The following is an 18,053-nucleotide window of genomic DNA, read 5'->3' as shown; positions in this document are numbered from 1 at the left end:
CAAAACAGCAGAATGGAGCAAGAGGGACAGGGAATGCCACCTGGAACTGGACTATATGTCATCTGTGTTGGGCGCCACAGAAGAAAGACCACAGGAAACAGGCTGTGCTCTGCCATGACAGCCCTTCCCCAGCCTGCTTCCAAGCAAGCAGGTGGAAGGGGTGCCTTCAGGGGAGGGACGGATGACAGGAATGGCCTGCTGCTCAGCTTATGGCCTGTGACAGTGTTAGCCAGGGCCGCCCTCCAAAGGCAGGGCTTCGAGCTCCCCACGAGGTTAATTTTAGACCTCGCAAAGACCATGGGGAGATGCCTGTCAAGAGGGAGGTAGGTGAAGTGCTGAGGGCAGGAGAGTTGGTTTTGTGCCTGGGACCTTTCAGAACAGAACCGACCTTCAGACCCTGGGAAGCGGCTCAGTGCCTGCTAGAAAAGCATGAGGACCCCCGTCCCAGAAGTGGGGTTCAGGGTTCGGGAATACATGCCTGTAGCTGGTGCTAGGAACAAGGAAATCCTAGCTCAGTGGCCATGACAGACTAGCTGACATGGCTGAGGACGTTGACAGAGGAAAGCAGCCAGTGTCAACCATGGGCCATCACAACATGTTCCCGTGTGTACGCTTGCTTTACGCACACAGATACACAGAGGACTCCTAAGGTTGCTGCCACTTAAGGCCATAGCACCATGCTGCTTGGTTGTCCCGGGTCAGATGTGAGTGTCACAGTCTAGCTGGTTGGGGGGGGGGGAGTGGCTTGGGGACATTCTAACTTAAGAAAAATATAGCCAGCCAGTCAGTGCCAGGGAGTCAGGTGCGGACACCTGTGCACTGGCTCTGGCAACCTGTCTCTTCTCCCGGGTTCTGCTGGGAGAAAAGATGTGTAGCCCATGGACCAAAGAGGATGGTGCTGGATGCTCAGACCTCTTCTAGTGGGAACAGAGTTAGAAGTTAGTTTCAAACATGCATCTTCTTAAGTATTTGACTGAGCTGCCTCCTAACTCCGTCTCAGAACATGAGGCGATGGGTTGTGTTGGTCTTCAAGTGTATTGTGTTTTTCAGGAGGTGAACAGTGGGAGAATGGGGTCTTAGTCACGGTTTCCATTGCAACGAAATGCCATGAACAAAAAGCAAGTTGCAAATGAAAGGGTTTATTTGGCTTACACTTCCAGATCATAGACCATCATTGGAGGACAAGCTGGAACCTGGAGGCGGGAGCTGATGCAGAGGCCGTGGAGGGATGCTGCTTACTGGCTTGTTTCACATGGCTTGCTCAGCCTGCTTTATTACAGAACCCAGGAGCAGCTCAGGGATGGCACTACATACCATGGGCTTGGGCCTCCCCCACTAATCCTTAGCTGAAACAATATCTTAACTGAGGCTCCTTCCTCTCTGATGACTCTAGCTTGTATCAAGTTGACACACAAAACCAGCCAGTACAGAAGGGAAAGAAAGGTGCTAATTTTAGACTAAGGGCAGGCGAATGGGCTCATATTCCTGCGTTAGTGTTTAATGGGAAAAAGGCCCTCAATGCCTTTTTCCACAGAGCTGCTGTAAATTGGCTGTGCCAGTTTCCAGAGGCCAAATTCCTGACACTTGGGGGTGGGACCAGAAAGGGGAAAAGATGGAGGCACACTTAAGTGTCACAGCTGGCTTTTGGCAGCCAGTGCACGGGCACATCCACAGTTACCACCTCAGTCTGGAGTGTGCTGCCAATGAGGAAGACCAAGGAATGGCAGGAGGTGGGCCGGATTCAGCAGCTCACTTGAAGGAGTGACATTCCCAAGCAGCCTCAAAGTCTCGGGCACACACCTGTCACTGCTGCCAGGTTGCTTTGAAGTGAATACAGCTCATCGATTGGGAAGATGTGCGTGTAGGGTTAAGGCTAGCTACCAAAAGCACAGTAGACTGGAAAGAATTGAATTTCCCCCATTAAACCTTGTGCCCTATGGATAACTCACTGGAGGTTTCTGGAGAGGTGATGTGGGCTCGTTGAAGGAAAATGAGAACAGAGTTGGTGTTAATAAGCATACATCACCAGCCCATAGGCTGAGCAGTTTTCATAGCTTACCTATGTACACCTCAGGACAACCCTACAAGGTGTGTCCATGGCACAGAATGGGGGGGATACCCAGTGTTAACCGATACCATGCTGCACAGTGAGCACTAGTCTCCAATAGGTATTTCCTGGATCCAGTTTCTTCCTGTTTTCCCTTCCTGCCTGAAGTGTCCTAGTATGTGAAGGTACTTGGGCAGAGGACTGTGCATGTGGGACATGGACCTCTGACTTCCCGTCTTCCCTATTGGCAGGTGACTCATGACCACAGGAGTGCTAACTGTGCTCTGTGACTCCCAAAGGCCCACTTCCCTTCCAGGGGTGATGCTGACATTATGCACCTGGGAACGGAAGTATCACAGCAGCCATCTTTGCTGTCCTAGCCTTTCTGTCAGCAGGAACACAGCTAGGGTCTTCTGGCTCAGTCTGGCTCTCATCTTGTTCCCTTTTATGGATTTTCAGCTGACCAGAAGTCGGGGAAAGCATAGTGCCTCGGGACTCTTCTCTGGGAGGCTATCTCAGTGGGTCTGATGACGGCAATAACTCTCATGCACTTCCTAAATGTGAGTGAGGCTCTAACCTCAGTAAACCTCCCCCTTAAAGGTCACTTTGGTGGAGGCAGCGATTGCATGGGGGTGAGACACCCCTGGCTTACGTGAGTTGACATAGCTTGCTTCAGGGATTAAGTAACTGGCAGAGATGGGACACAGGCCTGGTATTCCCAGCCACCTCCTGGCAGGCCACTTACCTGCTCCAGATTGCTGCACATGGTAAAGTCCCAACGTGCCTGTATTAACTAGTTGCTGCTCTGTTGCTGCTATGATACCATGACCAAAGCAACTTAAGGAAGAGATGGTTCCATTGTGATGGGTCAGAGGCATGGCAGCAGGCATGGTGGCCGGAAGCTGGGGACTCACATCTTCCATCCCAAGCACAAAGCACAGGGCGGACTGGGAAGCAGAGCAAGACTGTACACTCTCAGAGCCCACTTCCAGGGACATGTCCTCCAGCAAGGCCACATCTTCTCTGCAAACAGTGTCACCACCTGGAGCCAAGTGTTCAAATGCTTGAGCCTCTGGGGGCATTCCTTATTCAAACTACCACACTGGGATGATTTGCTGGAGCAAAGACCATCTTCATTTCTTTATGCACAGTGTGCATTTATTTTCCTATTTCTGAGTATACACCCTGCTTTTCCGCCTTCAAGGTCCAGTGTAGACAGCACTTCCTATAGCAAGTAAGTCCTCAGATACTTAGAGTTGGCATCAGGCATCTCCATCTGTGTGGGTGTAGCCCCACACCAACCTTAGAACTTACCCTAGTATTTCTACACACACACACACACACACACACACACACACACCAGGCATCTCCATCTGTGTGGCTGTAGCTCCCACACCAACCTGAGAACTTACCCTAGTATTTCTATACACACACACATGCACGCACACCATTCTTTCTCTCCAATTTAACAAGTTACTCTGATTCACAGGAAGATTCTAATTATTGACAATGGTTACAATCATGGTACAGATTTTCAGTATTTAAGCCCTTTTGCGACATGGCCCATTGTTCAGATCCATTTACTGTTCTTCCCTTTACTGAGCCTCAGTGAACACAGTGTCCGGATTAAGCTCATCCAGTAGCTATATGACTCAGGGAGTGCCCTCAAAAGTCACTGAGCTCCTCTCCCGTGTATGGGTTTTGCTGACAAAAACCCATATATACTCGGTAGGCTGCAGCAGTCAGCTGCAAATCTGAGTCCTCCTGAATTTATAATCTTCCTTTGTGAACTATCAATCTGGTTTTGGTTAATCTTCATGTGCGGTATCAGATAAGGGTCAAGGTTCATCTTTATCCCAAAGGGTTGTCCGTGCTGTGATACCGTGCATCCTGACACTCTATTGCCTTGATACCTACCTGTGTCAAAGCTCAGTTGACCATACTAAGTATGAATCTATTTTCTAGATTCTGTTTTGTCCCAACTGGCGATACTCAGCCGAGTTTCACACTGCCCTAATTCATGCAGTCTTATACAAAGTGATATCAGATAATATAAATCAGGTAATAAAACTTTCAGATACTGCATCCTCTTAGGGTATTTATTCTCCTGCACGCGATAACCTCATCTGTCCTCTGGAGTTAGGCTGCTGACTGTGAATGAGCTAAGTGTCTGCTCTGGCTGTGCCTGGCATGCTGAGTTACAGTGAGAGACTAGGGATGTTTCTGAGCACAGGCTGTGCTGGAGTACTGACTTTGTAAAGAACAGCAGTCTATGCCTTTATCCTTCTTCTGTAAGACCTTCTAACAGGGACCCCGTATAAACCTAGGAGAGAAATGTCAAAAATTCATTAGCAAGAATTACCAAAAGCCCAAAGTGATGGACAGCCTATTAAAGAATTCTATATTCAGGAAGGTAGAATTGCTTAGCTGGTAAAGGTGTTTGCTGTACCAGCCTGGCAACCTGAGTTTGATCCCCAGAACCTGCATAAAAGTGGAAGGTGAGAACTGACTCCAGAGATGTCCTGTGACTTCACACGTGTCTGTCTGGCATGTGCACTCCCACTGTGCACACACACTCAATAATACAGTTTGTAAGAATTCTCTCATGTTTACCCTACATGAAGCACTTTGAAAACCCCCTCCTGAAACACCATGTAGCTGAGGATAGCTGTACTGAACTTCTGATCTCCCTGCCTGTACCTCCTGTGTACTGTGGTTACAACACCATAGCTGGTTTATAGGATGCTGGCAATGAAGCCCAGGGCTCTGCATAGTAGGCAAGCATTCTGCCAACTGAGCAATATTCTCAGTCCTGAAAACATACTCTTAGGAACCTAAAAATTATGAAATGTGTATGTGTTTGTAATTTGTTTCATAAAAGTATTGTTTGCAAATAACATAGGTTTTAAATTTTGACATCTAGACTGGTTTTCATTTTTAAATGTATAATTTTCTAGTATTTCATTGCTACTTGCTTGAAGGGGCACTATTTATCCACCTCTCTTCAGTATGTGCCAGGATTATAGGGAGCAGAAGAGGTCTAGAATATTCTTTAGAGTGCAAAATAAACATTTGGGGATTTCCACAGTATCACACAAGAAGTAAGGTTGGAGCCCTCCCTCGTGTTTGGAAAGTACACCTGGTCCCACAGACATGTGTCTGGTGTCTGGATGTATCAGGAGCTAGAGACTTACCTTACACTAGTTGAAGCTACTGTTAGGAGGTGAATCAAGGTCAGATGTACAGGACTCCCTGAAGTGCAACTTCTTGAACATGACGAAATGGCATGCCACACAAGACCTCGCTGGTGGGAAGTTGTTACAGTGTGGATGGTAGACTCGGAGGGAGAAGGAATGCTAGAGAGGGTTGTGGGGGAAGACAAACAGGCCTCTGAAGCCAGTCCATGATTGTGGTCAGCCCCTTCCGCCAGGCAGATCCCCATGTGATCTTGGAATGTAGAGAGGCAATGTCTTTCGGATGAGGGTTTGGCTGCGATTTTTTTTTTTTAAGCTGTTTTGTTGTTTTGTTTTGTCTTTCATTTTGGATAAAGGACAAATAGATATTCCCAACCTTTAACCAGAGCAGACATGAGAAGTGTAATTGTTGAGTCTTCTACAGCCCCATTATAGTCTTGGTGACATTAAGTGTTCTTGGGGGAAAAACCAAGATAAGAGATTTTACTAATAGATGTAGGAAATCTCGTTTTGTTCTCTTTTGAGCAGGTGAGTGAGTGTGTGCCTGCATGCATGTGTACGTGTGTGTACACAAACACATGTGCATGTGCCATGTGTTTTGAACAGGTGACTATTATGGCAGGTGTAGATGCCACAGCAGGCCACTGGGTCTTCCCCTGTCACTGCTCACCTTGCTGCCTTGAGGAGTCTTCTGCTTAATCCGAAGTTCTCCGGGCTGTGCCGCTCGCCAGCAGGCTCTGAGCTGCGGTGCTGGGTTAGAGGCAGCCCTGCGCTTTACCCAACTGCTAAGATCCATACTGTGGTCTCTGCTCACACAGCAAGCCCCCTTCACAACTGAGCTTTCTATTCCCAGCCTGGAAGCCTGTTGTTTGGTTTTGTTTTTTTAAACTCATGTTTGATTGGTTCTTTTTTAATAGAAGTATCAATAATTTGTAAGCTACTGATGACTCTGCTTGCTCATTATCTTTCTGCCTTGTTCTCTGTGCCCCTCCCCCTCTGTGTCTGTCTGTGTGTGCACGTACGAGCACACACACACACACACACACACACACACTTGCACACATACATGCTCTCCCCCTTCTCTCTTTCAAAGCTGCTAACTTCTTTATAGTTGAATTCACTCACGATGTCTCTTTCTTTTGCTTTTCTAGTTTCTCCAGGAGTGATACAAAATGGAGCGAGGGTTCTGAGCCGAGGGCTGTTTCCTGGTGTCCGCCCGTTGCCAATCACTCCCATTGGGATGACGGCAGCCATAAGGTAAGAGAAGAGCTTGCTGGATGGAGCCGGCCTGGGTAGTCGGGAAAGCATCCCTCCATCCCCTGCGGTCCTCAAACACGGTTCTCCAAGGTCAAAGGGCAGCACACACATCCAAACAACCTCAACATCGTCCTCGCCAGTGAGCAGACAGCATACATCTAAGGGTTTTCTTAAGTAACGGGGCAAAATTGGCTAGAAGGCAAGAGTGAGCTGACTGGGCACTGGATCCCCCTCTGTCGCAACCCATCCTGTGACCCTGGAATGTTGTCTCGTCTCTCTGGACCTGCCTCCGTTCCCCCCCATCTGTGAAACTTCATGTGTGCAGGGAGGGATGCAGTAAAACATGCAACATTGCATGTGAGGCGTGATTTGGTAAGGGGTCTGTGAACAACAGGGGCGTCACTTCCCAGTTACTGAGAGTCAGGTCAGGGGACACTGAATGAGCTCTTCTTTGGGTGATTTCTTTCCTCCATCCTCCTCCCCATCTCCATGAGCAACCCCAGGATCAGGTGCACCTCTGGCTTAGAACCTTCACATGCAGTGTGACAAGCTCTTGGTTCTCCTGCCCATCTAGCAATCACTCGCTACCTTACCAGCTTCCTGAAGCGTGACTCCTGGGCTCCCAAAAGCTCTTTCCACAGTAGACCCCACGACATACCCCACCCTGACTTTCTCCTTTAGCTCAATGGCATCTTAGCTTCTTTTACATCTTGCTGTAATCACATATCTGGACCACAACAATGTAAAAGGAAAGGCTGGTAGCTATGGTCCATCCTGGGAGGAAACTCAGAGCAAGGAGAACTTGAAGCAACTGGTCACATCACAGTCAGGATGCGGAGAGCCAGAATACACGCTCTTGTTCAGTTCAGTGTTCTCCATATGCACATCCCACAGCCCTCTGCCCAAAGAGCAGTACCACCCACTGTGCACCAGCCTTTCCCCTTCTAATCCTCCATAGCCACGCCAAAGAGCCTGTCTCCAGGTATTCTGGATTCTGCCAAGTTGACAGCTAATACTGACCATCACGGGCAGATACCTCCATGACTGGTCCGTCCTACTCTTGCGGTGTCTTCCACAGAAGACGTCACTCAGTGTTCAGATTCCTTCAGAACACTTTCCTAAAAGTGACCACCAGCATGAGCTTCAGCTGCGGCCCTTTTGGTGTGTAGCCCTGTGTGTATTTTCTCTTCTCGGGGGCTTGATGCTGGGGGCGGGATTAGGCCTTTCTCAGCCGAGCAATCACGTGAGTTGCTTGCTTACCTGCTAAAGACCCTCCCCTCAGCTGCAACTCTTTTTTTCCTTTTTCTTTTTTCTTTTTTCTTATTCATACCTGGATCATGGCTCACCTTGTGTTACTTTCTCTTCTGTTGTCATAACAGACCATGGCCTAAAGTAACTTAGGCAAGAAAGGTTTTATTTTGTTACAGTTCCAGAATGGACACACAGTCCATTGTGGTGGGGGAACATGGCCGTGGGAACAGGAAACTGACTGGTTATCATTTCTCTCCCCCCCCTCACACACACACACAATAGCAGAATATTGTCCAAATATGGTCTTGTACCTGCCCAATCTCCTCAGATTTCCAAAAGAAGTTGGGTGTGGGTGGTAGGCGCTGTAAGCCTGGGGACATTTGTTTGTGGTGTCTGCCCTCTTTTAGGGTCGGCACAGGCACTTCTGAAGAGTGAACATACATCTGTGTGCACATTTGTAGCTTCTGCACTTGAGAAATAAACAGTCCAGTGAAGAATGGAGTCCTGAATGTCACCTGCAGGTGCACAGGAGAGCGTGTGCCTGAGGGTTCTGCAGGTGTGCTGGTGTTTGCCTGGGGGAGTCAGTAGCACCCACTACAGGCCAGTGTCTGACTCTTCTCTGTGCGACAGGTTTTCTGTGTAATTCTAAGCACTTCCCAACTTAAGTGAAAATATTTGTCTTTCGGGGATCTTTTCCCCCTCTACTAAGTGGCAAAGGCCATGTTTGTTTGTCTTGAGTCTGAAACTGTTATTGACATAGATGAAGTGTTACTTTTATTAGCTGATCGTTACCCTGCTTGTATTTGCTGGGTTCCTTTGCATATAATTATGATGTGAAACCTCCTTGTAAGAGCATCTGTCAATAATGTAATTGACTCGGACCGTGTTGACTTTTCACTCAATAGCCTCCAAGACTGGCCCATCCTTAGACATCAGAAAGCTGCTTGCGTTTAGATTTGCCAGGATGTAGAGTGCTCGGGCTGCACCCCCTCATGGTGACTGCTCACCTGTGCTCCCCGCCTGCTTCTGCTGCTGCTTTCTCAGGGGAAACCCCGTAGGGGTTCCACCAAATGGATGGAGCTGGGTGTGATGTCAGTGGAGGAGTGCCTCCCCGCATGCATGAGGTTCCATCCCTAACTCGACAGATATCTATATGAGAGAGACTCCATCTAACGGAGCACACAGTCACAGACCTGGGAGAAGAGGGGGAGTTCCTCCCTTTTAGCGCCCTGTGCTCCCTCCCAGATAGGGAGGTCACAACTCTGGAGGATCTGAAACATCTTAGTTTTAATTTCAAGGTCCTTTCTAAAATTAAAAAAAAAAAAGTTGTTTGTTTGTTTAATTTTTCTCTATGTGTGTGTTTTACCTTCATGTGTTGCCCACTAGAGGCTAAAAGGGTGTCATGATTTAAGAACAGTTGTGAGCCACCCACCATGTTGGTATTAGGAACAGAACTGTAGTCCTCTGAAACACTGAGTGCTCTTAACCACTGAGCCATCCCCAAGCGTTCTTATTTAAAATATTATGTTTGGGGATGGGGAGCATAGAGATTAGAGGGCAGTGTGCACGAACCTGTTTCCTCCCCCACTGTGTGAGTTCCAGGGATTAAAATCAGATTCTCAGGCTTAGCAACTGCCTTTACCAGCTAAACCATCTCACTGGCCCTTCGGGCCACCCCAATGAAAAAGACATAACTCCCCTAGTTTCCCCAGACAGTGGGTATGAGATAAACCCTTGTTGGGCAGCAGTGCCCAGAAACTATGCAGAAAAGCTCAGGAAAAAGGTTCCTGAGTGTGGCTCACAGATTCACATGGAGACCTGTCTGGGTCCCATGGGTTAGTGAGTTTAGCACAGCTGTGAGCCCTGTGCATCCTAAGCCAGCTCCAGTGCAGATGGTTACAAATGATGTAAAGAGCCCCATACCTTCCCAGGTCCCGAGCCCCGGAGGCTGGGTCCTGAACCTCAGGAAGTGGCTTCAGTTGAACCCCTGCCACCTTTAGGGCAGGGCAGACTTGTGGTGAGGTCACTCGCTGGCGTTAAGGAGTGAGGCAGATCTAGCCCTCAGCATGCAGCACTGTGAGGAACTGCCCTGTAAGCCACCAGGTGAGGCTGCTTGATTTTATTTGGGTCTCTTAAGAACCTTCCTTGAAACCATTTCCAAGGGAACCGGAAACAAGTCAGCCATTGAACAGTCACATCACCAGTTCTTAAAGCAGATCATCTGGAAAACCCACCTCGTCGAACCAGCTTTGCTCCTGGTCGCTCGGAGATGTTCCGAGGGTGTAGCATTGATGGATCCTGAAGACAGAAGTAGAGGGATCTCTTCACACACTGTTGTGTTGTGTGTTTTGCAAGACCAAGCAGCTGTTACCTTTTATCTCTGAAACTGGCTTTCAAAGCTAGCTTCAGAACGGAGTATTAAATTATGCACTGATGGCACCTTTAATCTTAGCACTCAGGAGGCAGAGGCAAGCAGATTCTGAGTTCTAGAACAGCCAGGGCTACACAGAAAAACGGGGGGGGGGGGGGGCGGATAAGCTTTGAGGCAGGAGAAAATATAAAAAGTGAGGTGGAGAAATGATCCAAAGAAGCCACCGGGAACAACACCCTCTCCAGAAAGAGTCTCTCCTGGGTCTCCTGTTTCCACCAGGAGTCTTACCCGGTTCCTCTTGGACTCACTGAGCAGCATCACTGGGTAACTCTTTGTATCTCCAGTCCCTGGAGCTGGCTAAATGCCTTTGAAAGTCCTGGTGGCTCCTTCCTTCCCCCTGTATCTGAAAATCCTCAGCTCCTGCAAATTCTTGGTAAGAATCCCACTAAATGTGGGAGAGTTTCAGGACGTTCCTATTTTTGTTCTGCAAGCTCATGCATGAACACCATGTTTATCATAGTCACCTTGGATGTCACCATAGGGCAGAAATGCTGGAGTTGTTGACCCCAGGAAGTGGCAGCCCCTCAGCCCTGGACTATTTCCCCTTGCTGCCCCTCAGATGGATTCTAGGGCTAAAATGAACCTTGAATTTTATTTCACAGATGAGGCTTAGGTAGAATTAGGCTGGGTTCTATGACAAATGTAAGAAAAAACTACAACCCCAAAGTTGTGGCTTCTGACCTTCTTCTGGAGAACTTGGACAACCTGACACTTGGTAGGATGGAGTTCTCTAGGCAGCTTCTATGAAGTGGGTCTTCGCCTGCTTTTCCTACATTCTCCTGGTGCACTCGGGGTCTGGGTCTCTCCCTCCTCCACCCCCCTCTCGGCCTTTATGTTTTGTGAATGTTTTGTCTGATTGTATATCTGTGTCCCACATATGTGCCGTGACTATAGCTACCAGGGGAGAACACCAGATCCCCTGGATCAGGACATACACATGGTTGTGAGCCATGTCTGTGCTGGGAATTGAACTTGTCTGCAGGAAGAACAGCCAGTGCTCCTAACCTGTTCCATCCGTTTTGCATACGTACTCTTGGGGAGGGGGGTTGTTTGTTGTTTTGCTTAGCTGGAACTCTAAGTCTTCTTCCAGCATGCTCATTGAGGTTCATTTGCTTCACGTAGCTATGACCTAGTCGTTTTCACTGCTGTGTAATGCTGCACTGTGTGACTGTCCCACAATCTTTAAGAAAAAGAATTAGGCTTATTTTTGGTCATCTCACCAGCCCTTGATCCTTAAGGTTTTAGGAAGGAAGACTTGGGCATGACGGTGCACACCTGCAACCCCAGCACTAAGGTGGTAGTGAATTCAAGACCAGCCTGGTCTACACAGTGAGATGTTTTAAAAAGAGAGAAAGAGTGTGTTATAGTGATGACAAAACTCTGTCCAATCCAACTTTGCTATATTTTAGCATTAACAGTCCTTGAATCTCATTCCCCCAAAAAGATTGCATCACCTTAAACTTACTTTGTCTTTACTATGATGAATTTGCCAACTCCACACCACACTTTGATTTCTCAGTGCTTAATGCCTTGACTCATTGTGCTTTAGCATCTTGCTGGAGTTGGTGTGCTGGTATCTTAGACAGGGATTTGTCACTTTGTTTATGCCACCATCTCTCCAGTTCCATCCTTATCTGGTTTCTGTGTCAAGATTATGTTAGCCTCGTAAATTAAATTGAGCATTCACTCTCATTAATCACGTCCCCAGTCCTTTTCTATATGAAATCTAATGTCTTTATTGCCGAATGGTTGATGGAACTCATTTGCAAAACAGTGTGGTGCTGGCGACATTCTTACTGGATGATTAGTTGTTTGTGTAATTTGTGTAGTGATTATATGGTAAGTTGGGCTTGGTATTTCCTGTTGAGCTAATTTGGTAACTCTGGGAGTCTGTCCATTTCACCTAAGTATACAAGTATTTGGCATAAAGTCATTCTCAATACTGCTATCTCTTAAAATACCTCTCATAGCTAGAGTCTGGTGTGTTTGGGGTTTTTGTTTGTTTGTTTTTTATTTCATTTGTATCTCTCTTATTGTTTGCTAATGTTTTTTTTCTTCCAAAGTATCATGTTATCTGATTAGCCCTGTTTAAGAAGGAAATGTATTTTTTGTTTATATGCATGTGTGTGTATGTGTGGACCACATGAGTGTGGTACCCACAGAGACCAGAAGAGGATATCAGATCCCCTGGAGCTGAAGTTACAGGTCACTGTGAGCCACTGCCTGGGTGCTGGGAATGGAACCTGGGCCCTCTGCCAGAATAGCCTGAGCTCTTAACCACTGAGCCATCTATCTCTCCAGGCCCTTCATTGGCTTTTGCTATCTGGTTTTCTTTTCTTTTCTTTTCCTTCTGTTTTTCTTTGTGTAGATTGAAGCCTTTTTAAAACTCTTTTCTCTGTGAAGTTTAACATTCTAATTTCCTGCAAACCAGAGCCCTGCTGCACCCCACAGTCTTTAGTAGTTTCTACTTTTGACTTAGATTTCTTCCCTGACCTGTACAAACTTCAGAAGCATATATTCCAAACCAAAAAGGGAGGAGTAGCTTCTTACTTTTCAGTTTCCTCTTCAACACTCACCGTGAACTTGAATCCACAGTGATGTAAGACTTCTTGGGTTTTGAGACATTAAAGCCCTAGTACACATATACGGTCAAGTGTAGGTAGATAGGTAGTATGTAGTTTAGTACAAGCCAAGTTTTAAGTGTTCCACATGTGCTTTTGTTTTTTTTTTTTTTAAGTGTCTTTTCCATTGTTTACTTGTTTGTATATGTGTAGTCTCCATAATAACCTTCTCTCTACCTCTTTCTCTCTCTCTCTCTCTCTCTCTCTCTCTGTGTGTGTGTGTGTGTGTGTGTGTGTGTGTGTGTGTGTGTGTCTGTGTGTGTGTCTTACATAGGAGAAGCCCAGTTGGTGTCGAGAGTGATGTATCAAAATCATGCTGTGGGTTTGGCTATTCTTCTTGTAGCACTTGGACTGTAGGAGATGCGTTTTGAGGCAGTTTTATTGGAAGTGCTCATATTGAGAACTGCTTCACCCCCCTGGCTAATAGAACATTTGTAGATTATGAGTACTCTGTTATAATTGTGTTTGCCTTAAAACCTGTGGTTTTATTTCCTGCAGCAGCATGATCCAGCTCTTCCACACTCTTGACCTTTCTTGGTCCCTTAGCTTTAGGTTCTTCCTGATTAACAGCATGTTTGTTTTGAGTCCAGACTGCCAGTGTGTACCTTTCTAGCTAAAGGCTTTTTTCTGTTTGTTTGTTTGGTTGGTTTGATTTTGGATTTTTGACCCATTTTTATTAACATATTTGGGTTCACTTTTGGATAACTTTGCACAAACTTGTGTTTATCCCCAAAAGATGGAAACTCCCCACTTTACACCCCTCCTGTTTGCAGGTTTGGTTGTTACCATCACGTTTCTCTTATTGTCAGTCCTAGAACTTTCAGTGTGAGCATGTTTAAAGGAAGTTCCTTTAGTGAGGGTCTGTTTGTAGTGAAGGCCTTGAGTCTGGGTCTGTTCTTGCTGTGAAGGTTTTTCTTTCATCTTGAGAATGTTGTATACTCTGTTTGCTGCATTCCCTGTAGTCAGCGATGCATCTCCGTACCCAGTGGAATGTTCTTTCTACCACCTCTGCATCTCTTCGTTGCCCAGCTCCTGAGTCTTGAGATGGCCAGCAATAGTCCTGCCTCATTCTTCTGAGTAGCTGGAACTGTGGGTTGTGCCCTGCTTAGCTGTCCTTTGTGGTTTGAGTCAATTGGTTAAGTTGTGCTGGTTATTTGGTTGATTTCTTTGGGTTTCCTGGGATCTTAGTTGTTTATTTCTTGGTTTAACCTTGTTGATTTGATAGTGATAGGTAGGCAGTTGGTTTCGTTGTTTATCCTGATAACATTTATTGGCTTTTTGAATCTATAAATGGGTACCTCTCTTCTGATCTAGAAAATTCTCAGCCATTAAATCAGGTATTACATCTTCCTGTGCTTTCTTACTCTTCTAAAAGTCCAGCCCAATTTATGTAACATGTTCTTGTGTTCAGATTTTGGTTTTTGGCTTGGCATTTATTTGTTTGTTTTTGTTTGTTTGTTTTGTTTTTTGAGACAGACTCGAGTAGCAAAGGTTGACCTTGAGCTCCCTATATAGGTAAGGATGACCTTGAATTCTAATCTCTCCATATCCACCCAAGAGCTCTCGGATTATAGGCAGGTATTTCAAATAGGTATTTTGGAGCCTAGAGCTCTTGGGTTGGGCTAGACTGTCTGGCTACAAAGCCTCGGTTCCTCCTGTGTCCACTGCCCCAGCACAGAGATCATATACAGACTCCATAGCTCCTGGCTTTGACATAGGTGTTAAGCAGGTTCTCAGGACCCAGCCACCTCCTCAACACCAATGCCCAGTTTGTCCACTCAGCCCATCCCTCCTCCAGCATTCCCATCTCTTACCCACACTCTGTTACGGCTATATACCAGGTATATAATTCATTTTTCAGTCCTTGAGAGAAGTTCTTGTGGTATAGCCCAGGCTTGCCTCCTGAGCACCAGGTTTAGAGGACTGGCTTACCTCCTGTGGGTCTTTTTTTGTTTATTTTTCACTCTGACCTGAGCTCTGTGTCAGATTGTCTCAGCATGTGCCGTCTTTGTAGTTTGGGTTCTCTGCTTCTTCCTCTGTTCCCTCTCCAGCTTATAATAGTGTATTTCCCTGGTGCTTAATGGTTTTTCAAATGATGAACCTAGGTTCTGTGTACTCTAATTAGTTGGAATTCTCTGTGGTTGGATTTGAAGTGCATTCTTCCAGAGAAGATTTGCTTTTCAAACTTCTGGAAGCCTGGGGGGACAATGTCCATTTTAACTCCCCTGGAGCAACCATAAAATGCATGAAGCTGACAAAATCAGTTTTCTGTTCCTCCTTTCCTCCTCCATCAGTCTGGGCTCTTACCCCAGGCCTTGGGTAGGCATTTGTTCCTGGGAATGTCTGGCTTCCTGACTAACCTGTGGTTCACTTTAGTTTTAAAATTACCCATCTGTATGTCCAGGTTGGGAAGGGTGGATGTGTGTACGTCTGCTAACACCGGCCCTTGTTTTGTTGTGTATCATTACTGTGAGTGTGTGTGATGATTGAGTGAGTTCAGAGCCCATCCAGAGGACAGCTCTTGGTTCTCCTCCGGTTCCCTGGGGTTCCCAGGATGCACAGCACAGCGCTCCCCTTAGTATCTAGTGAACTCAGGATGCCTAAAACCTGTGGCTGCACAGGATCCAACGCCTTCTGTACTGTAATCAGAGAAACCTCTTCTACATGTTGGAAGTGCAAGCCTCTAGCTTGGCCCTGTCTCTCTTGTTGTGGTCGCCTTTGTAGAAAAGCATTGCCCTGCCTCAGGTCCCCTATTCCCATGGTCCTTTGTTACTTCTGTCTGCTTTTCACATTTGCCTCTTCCAAAGGACAGCCAGTAGGTTCCGTAGAGAACCCCATGGGTACCAGGTAACCTGTGCCATTTGAGTAGGAAGGAGCGAATAATTAACTGTAGGAAAAAGCAGCAATTAGTGTACCTGCACCTCAGCTTCTGAGTTACAAATGTTGATCATTTTTGGCTTGAACTACTGCGAGGTCTCACTTCCTTCATTTTCCATGTAGTTGACAAGAGAAGGAACAACAGGTTTAAGATTCAGAGCACGTGGCGTCGCTGGGCCTGTGGTTTGAACTCCTAGGGGCATGGTAAAATCAGGTGGCTTTCATTTATGCTAATCTGTGATCACTGTGAAGATCATGACTTATAAATTCAGCTGACGCTGAGAAACTGCAGGCATTTCCACTGTATCGCATATTAATTCGAATGAATGGTTTGAGTGTTTTGGTTGAGGAGGAGACTGTAGTTAGAAATGCACCTTCCAACATGTTTGGGATGGCTGATTTCTTTTAAGCATTTGGGGTCCTGTAAGGACAACCCCTGCAACAGGAGGCATCGGACACCAGCTCAGTGCATCTGACCTACACCATTGAGGGTCACGTGGCTCCAAGTTATTAATAATTGAAGGAGCTCGTCATTCCCGGCAGAGTTTGGTGTGTAATTTATGGATTATAAACCCATGCTGAAAGCTCAGAGAAGTTGATTTCATTAAGTAAGAATGAGATCCGGCTCTGTTCCAGTTCTCACAGCCTAAAGGTGCACCAATGTGCCTGTCTTCGGCCAGAAAGTCCTGGCTGTGTTTGTGCCTTCTTGGGACTTCGGGCAGATGTTCCAGTTGAACCATCTTATTTTGAGAACTAGCAAGACTAGCTAGTACTCCACTGTGGGAGGGGTCTTGGGCTGTATTTGTTTATCCGTAGAAGGCTGAGCTGGGCTGTGTTCCAAGCCAGGACTCTGGGTCCTCCCCTCCATAGCACAGAATCCAGAACCATGGGCAACTCCTCTTTTCTGCCCCCTTATCTACACGGGTTCTCCAGAAGAGGTATCTACTTAAAGCAGTGTTGTCGCTCATGGCTTCCTTCCTGACATTTCTCCATCACCCCTCAGTGTTTTCATTAAAAGAAAAGGCCGACGAGGGAGCACTGCCCCTCAGCCAGACCCACTAGCCTTAAAAGTGAGGCCTTTGTCCTGCTTCCTGCCGCATTTCCTGGTTTCCTCACCCCTGGTGTTTGCTCAGCCAAGGGCCACACTCTGCTGACCTGTGCTACTGAAGTTGTCCTGGAGCCTGGAGTTGTTATAAAACATGAGGATTTGGGGCTGGGAGAAGATGACTCAACAGGCCTGACAACCCAAGATGGATCCCCATGACCCATGCGAAGGGAACGGGAGAGAGGACTCCATAGAGTCGTCCTCTGACCTCCACATGCCTGCCCGCACACAAACATCACACACACAGTGAATTTCGTCAAATAAGGGCTCATAAGGAAATTGGTTTGTTAAAACCCAGTCATGGCCCAGTTCACTCACCCGAATGTATTTGGGTTCCCTAAGAAACTCTCACACTCTGGTAGAAGTTTGTTATTTCATCAGCACACAAAGCTCAGGTGGGACATGGGTTTTCATCGGCTTTTGATGACCATTGAGAGCCAGCTATGTAGAATTACATCGATTGTTTACCTGCACTACTCCCCAGCCCTCTGCGCCAGCCATGTTTATGCACCCAGCGCTCAGCCACGGAACGCAATCTACAGGGTGTGGAGGGCAGGCGGTAAGGCTCAGAGCTGCATCCTGAAGCAGGCCCATGATGGGTCATATCCTAGGACTTGACGCTGTCTTCAGGCTAGATCCCCTCATCTTCTGACAGAAGGAGAAGGAAACGCTTCAGGCAGTGCACACAGTGGCAGTGGAAAATGGCAGGGACCTCATGGTGGGAAAGGAGAGTCAGGAAAGGACAGCGAGCAGCCACCGAGAGCGGCCTCTGAGCCAGCCTGGCGCGCCATCGACATTTCACATCATCATGCCACTTTCGCCAGAATGTTCCCTGTCCCCAGGTCCTCTGTTCCCTTCGGCTATAAGTAACCCTTGCCCCCTGCTGGCTTCCACCTAACCTTCGCATCTGCTGTATCCAGCTTCATCAGGAAGGCAATGAAGCAAACACAGTCATTCTTGACTGAAATGAGACATGAGGTTCCAGCAGGGAGCCACGCTGTAGGGACTTGCAGGAGAGAGCTGGTCCAAGTGATGGAGCTGAGGGCTTATTTCAGTTTCAGTCCCAACTCCATCCTACTATGTGGGCTCAGTTGGGCATCTGTTTGGGGAGCTCAAAGAGCAATCACTTACTGCCCTCTTCCATGGTGCAGCCTCGACTTCTGTTTTTATTAGCTGCTCCCCTGGGTCCTCTCTGAAGGGACACTCTGTCTCACATGCTCAGAGGCTGGCAGATTGAGTGGGTGACTGACATCGGAAGGCAGGCTCTTTG

General features: G+C 47.1%; 1 protein-coding gene across 2 annotated transcripts in view; it reads left to right on the top strand.

Annotated features, from left to right (window-relative positions):
• FOXN3 (forkhead box N3) overlaps window positions 1–18,053 on the top strand; it is a 355,335-nt gene that overhangs the window by 335,346 nt on the left and 1,936 nt on the right. For both annotated transcript variants that reach the window (XM_080917520.1, XM_080917519.1), the window contains one exon: window positions 6,393–6,498. In XM_080917520.1, the coding sequence (XP_080773646.1) occupies window positions 6,393–6,498 (106 nt within the window). The remainder of the gene's footprint in view (window positions 1–6,392; window positions 6,499–18,053) is intronic.

Source organism: Micromys minutus (genome assembly GCF_963924665.1).
Source record: "Micromys minutus genome assembly, chromosome: 1".
NCBI classification, from domain to species: domain Eukaryota; kingdom Metazoa; phylum Chordata; class Mammalia; order Rodentia; family Muridae; genus Micromys; species Micromys minutus.
Note: the sequence above shows the minus strand (reverse complement) of the source record. Positions and strands in the feature narration are given on the sequence as shown.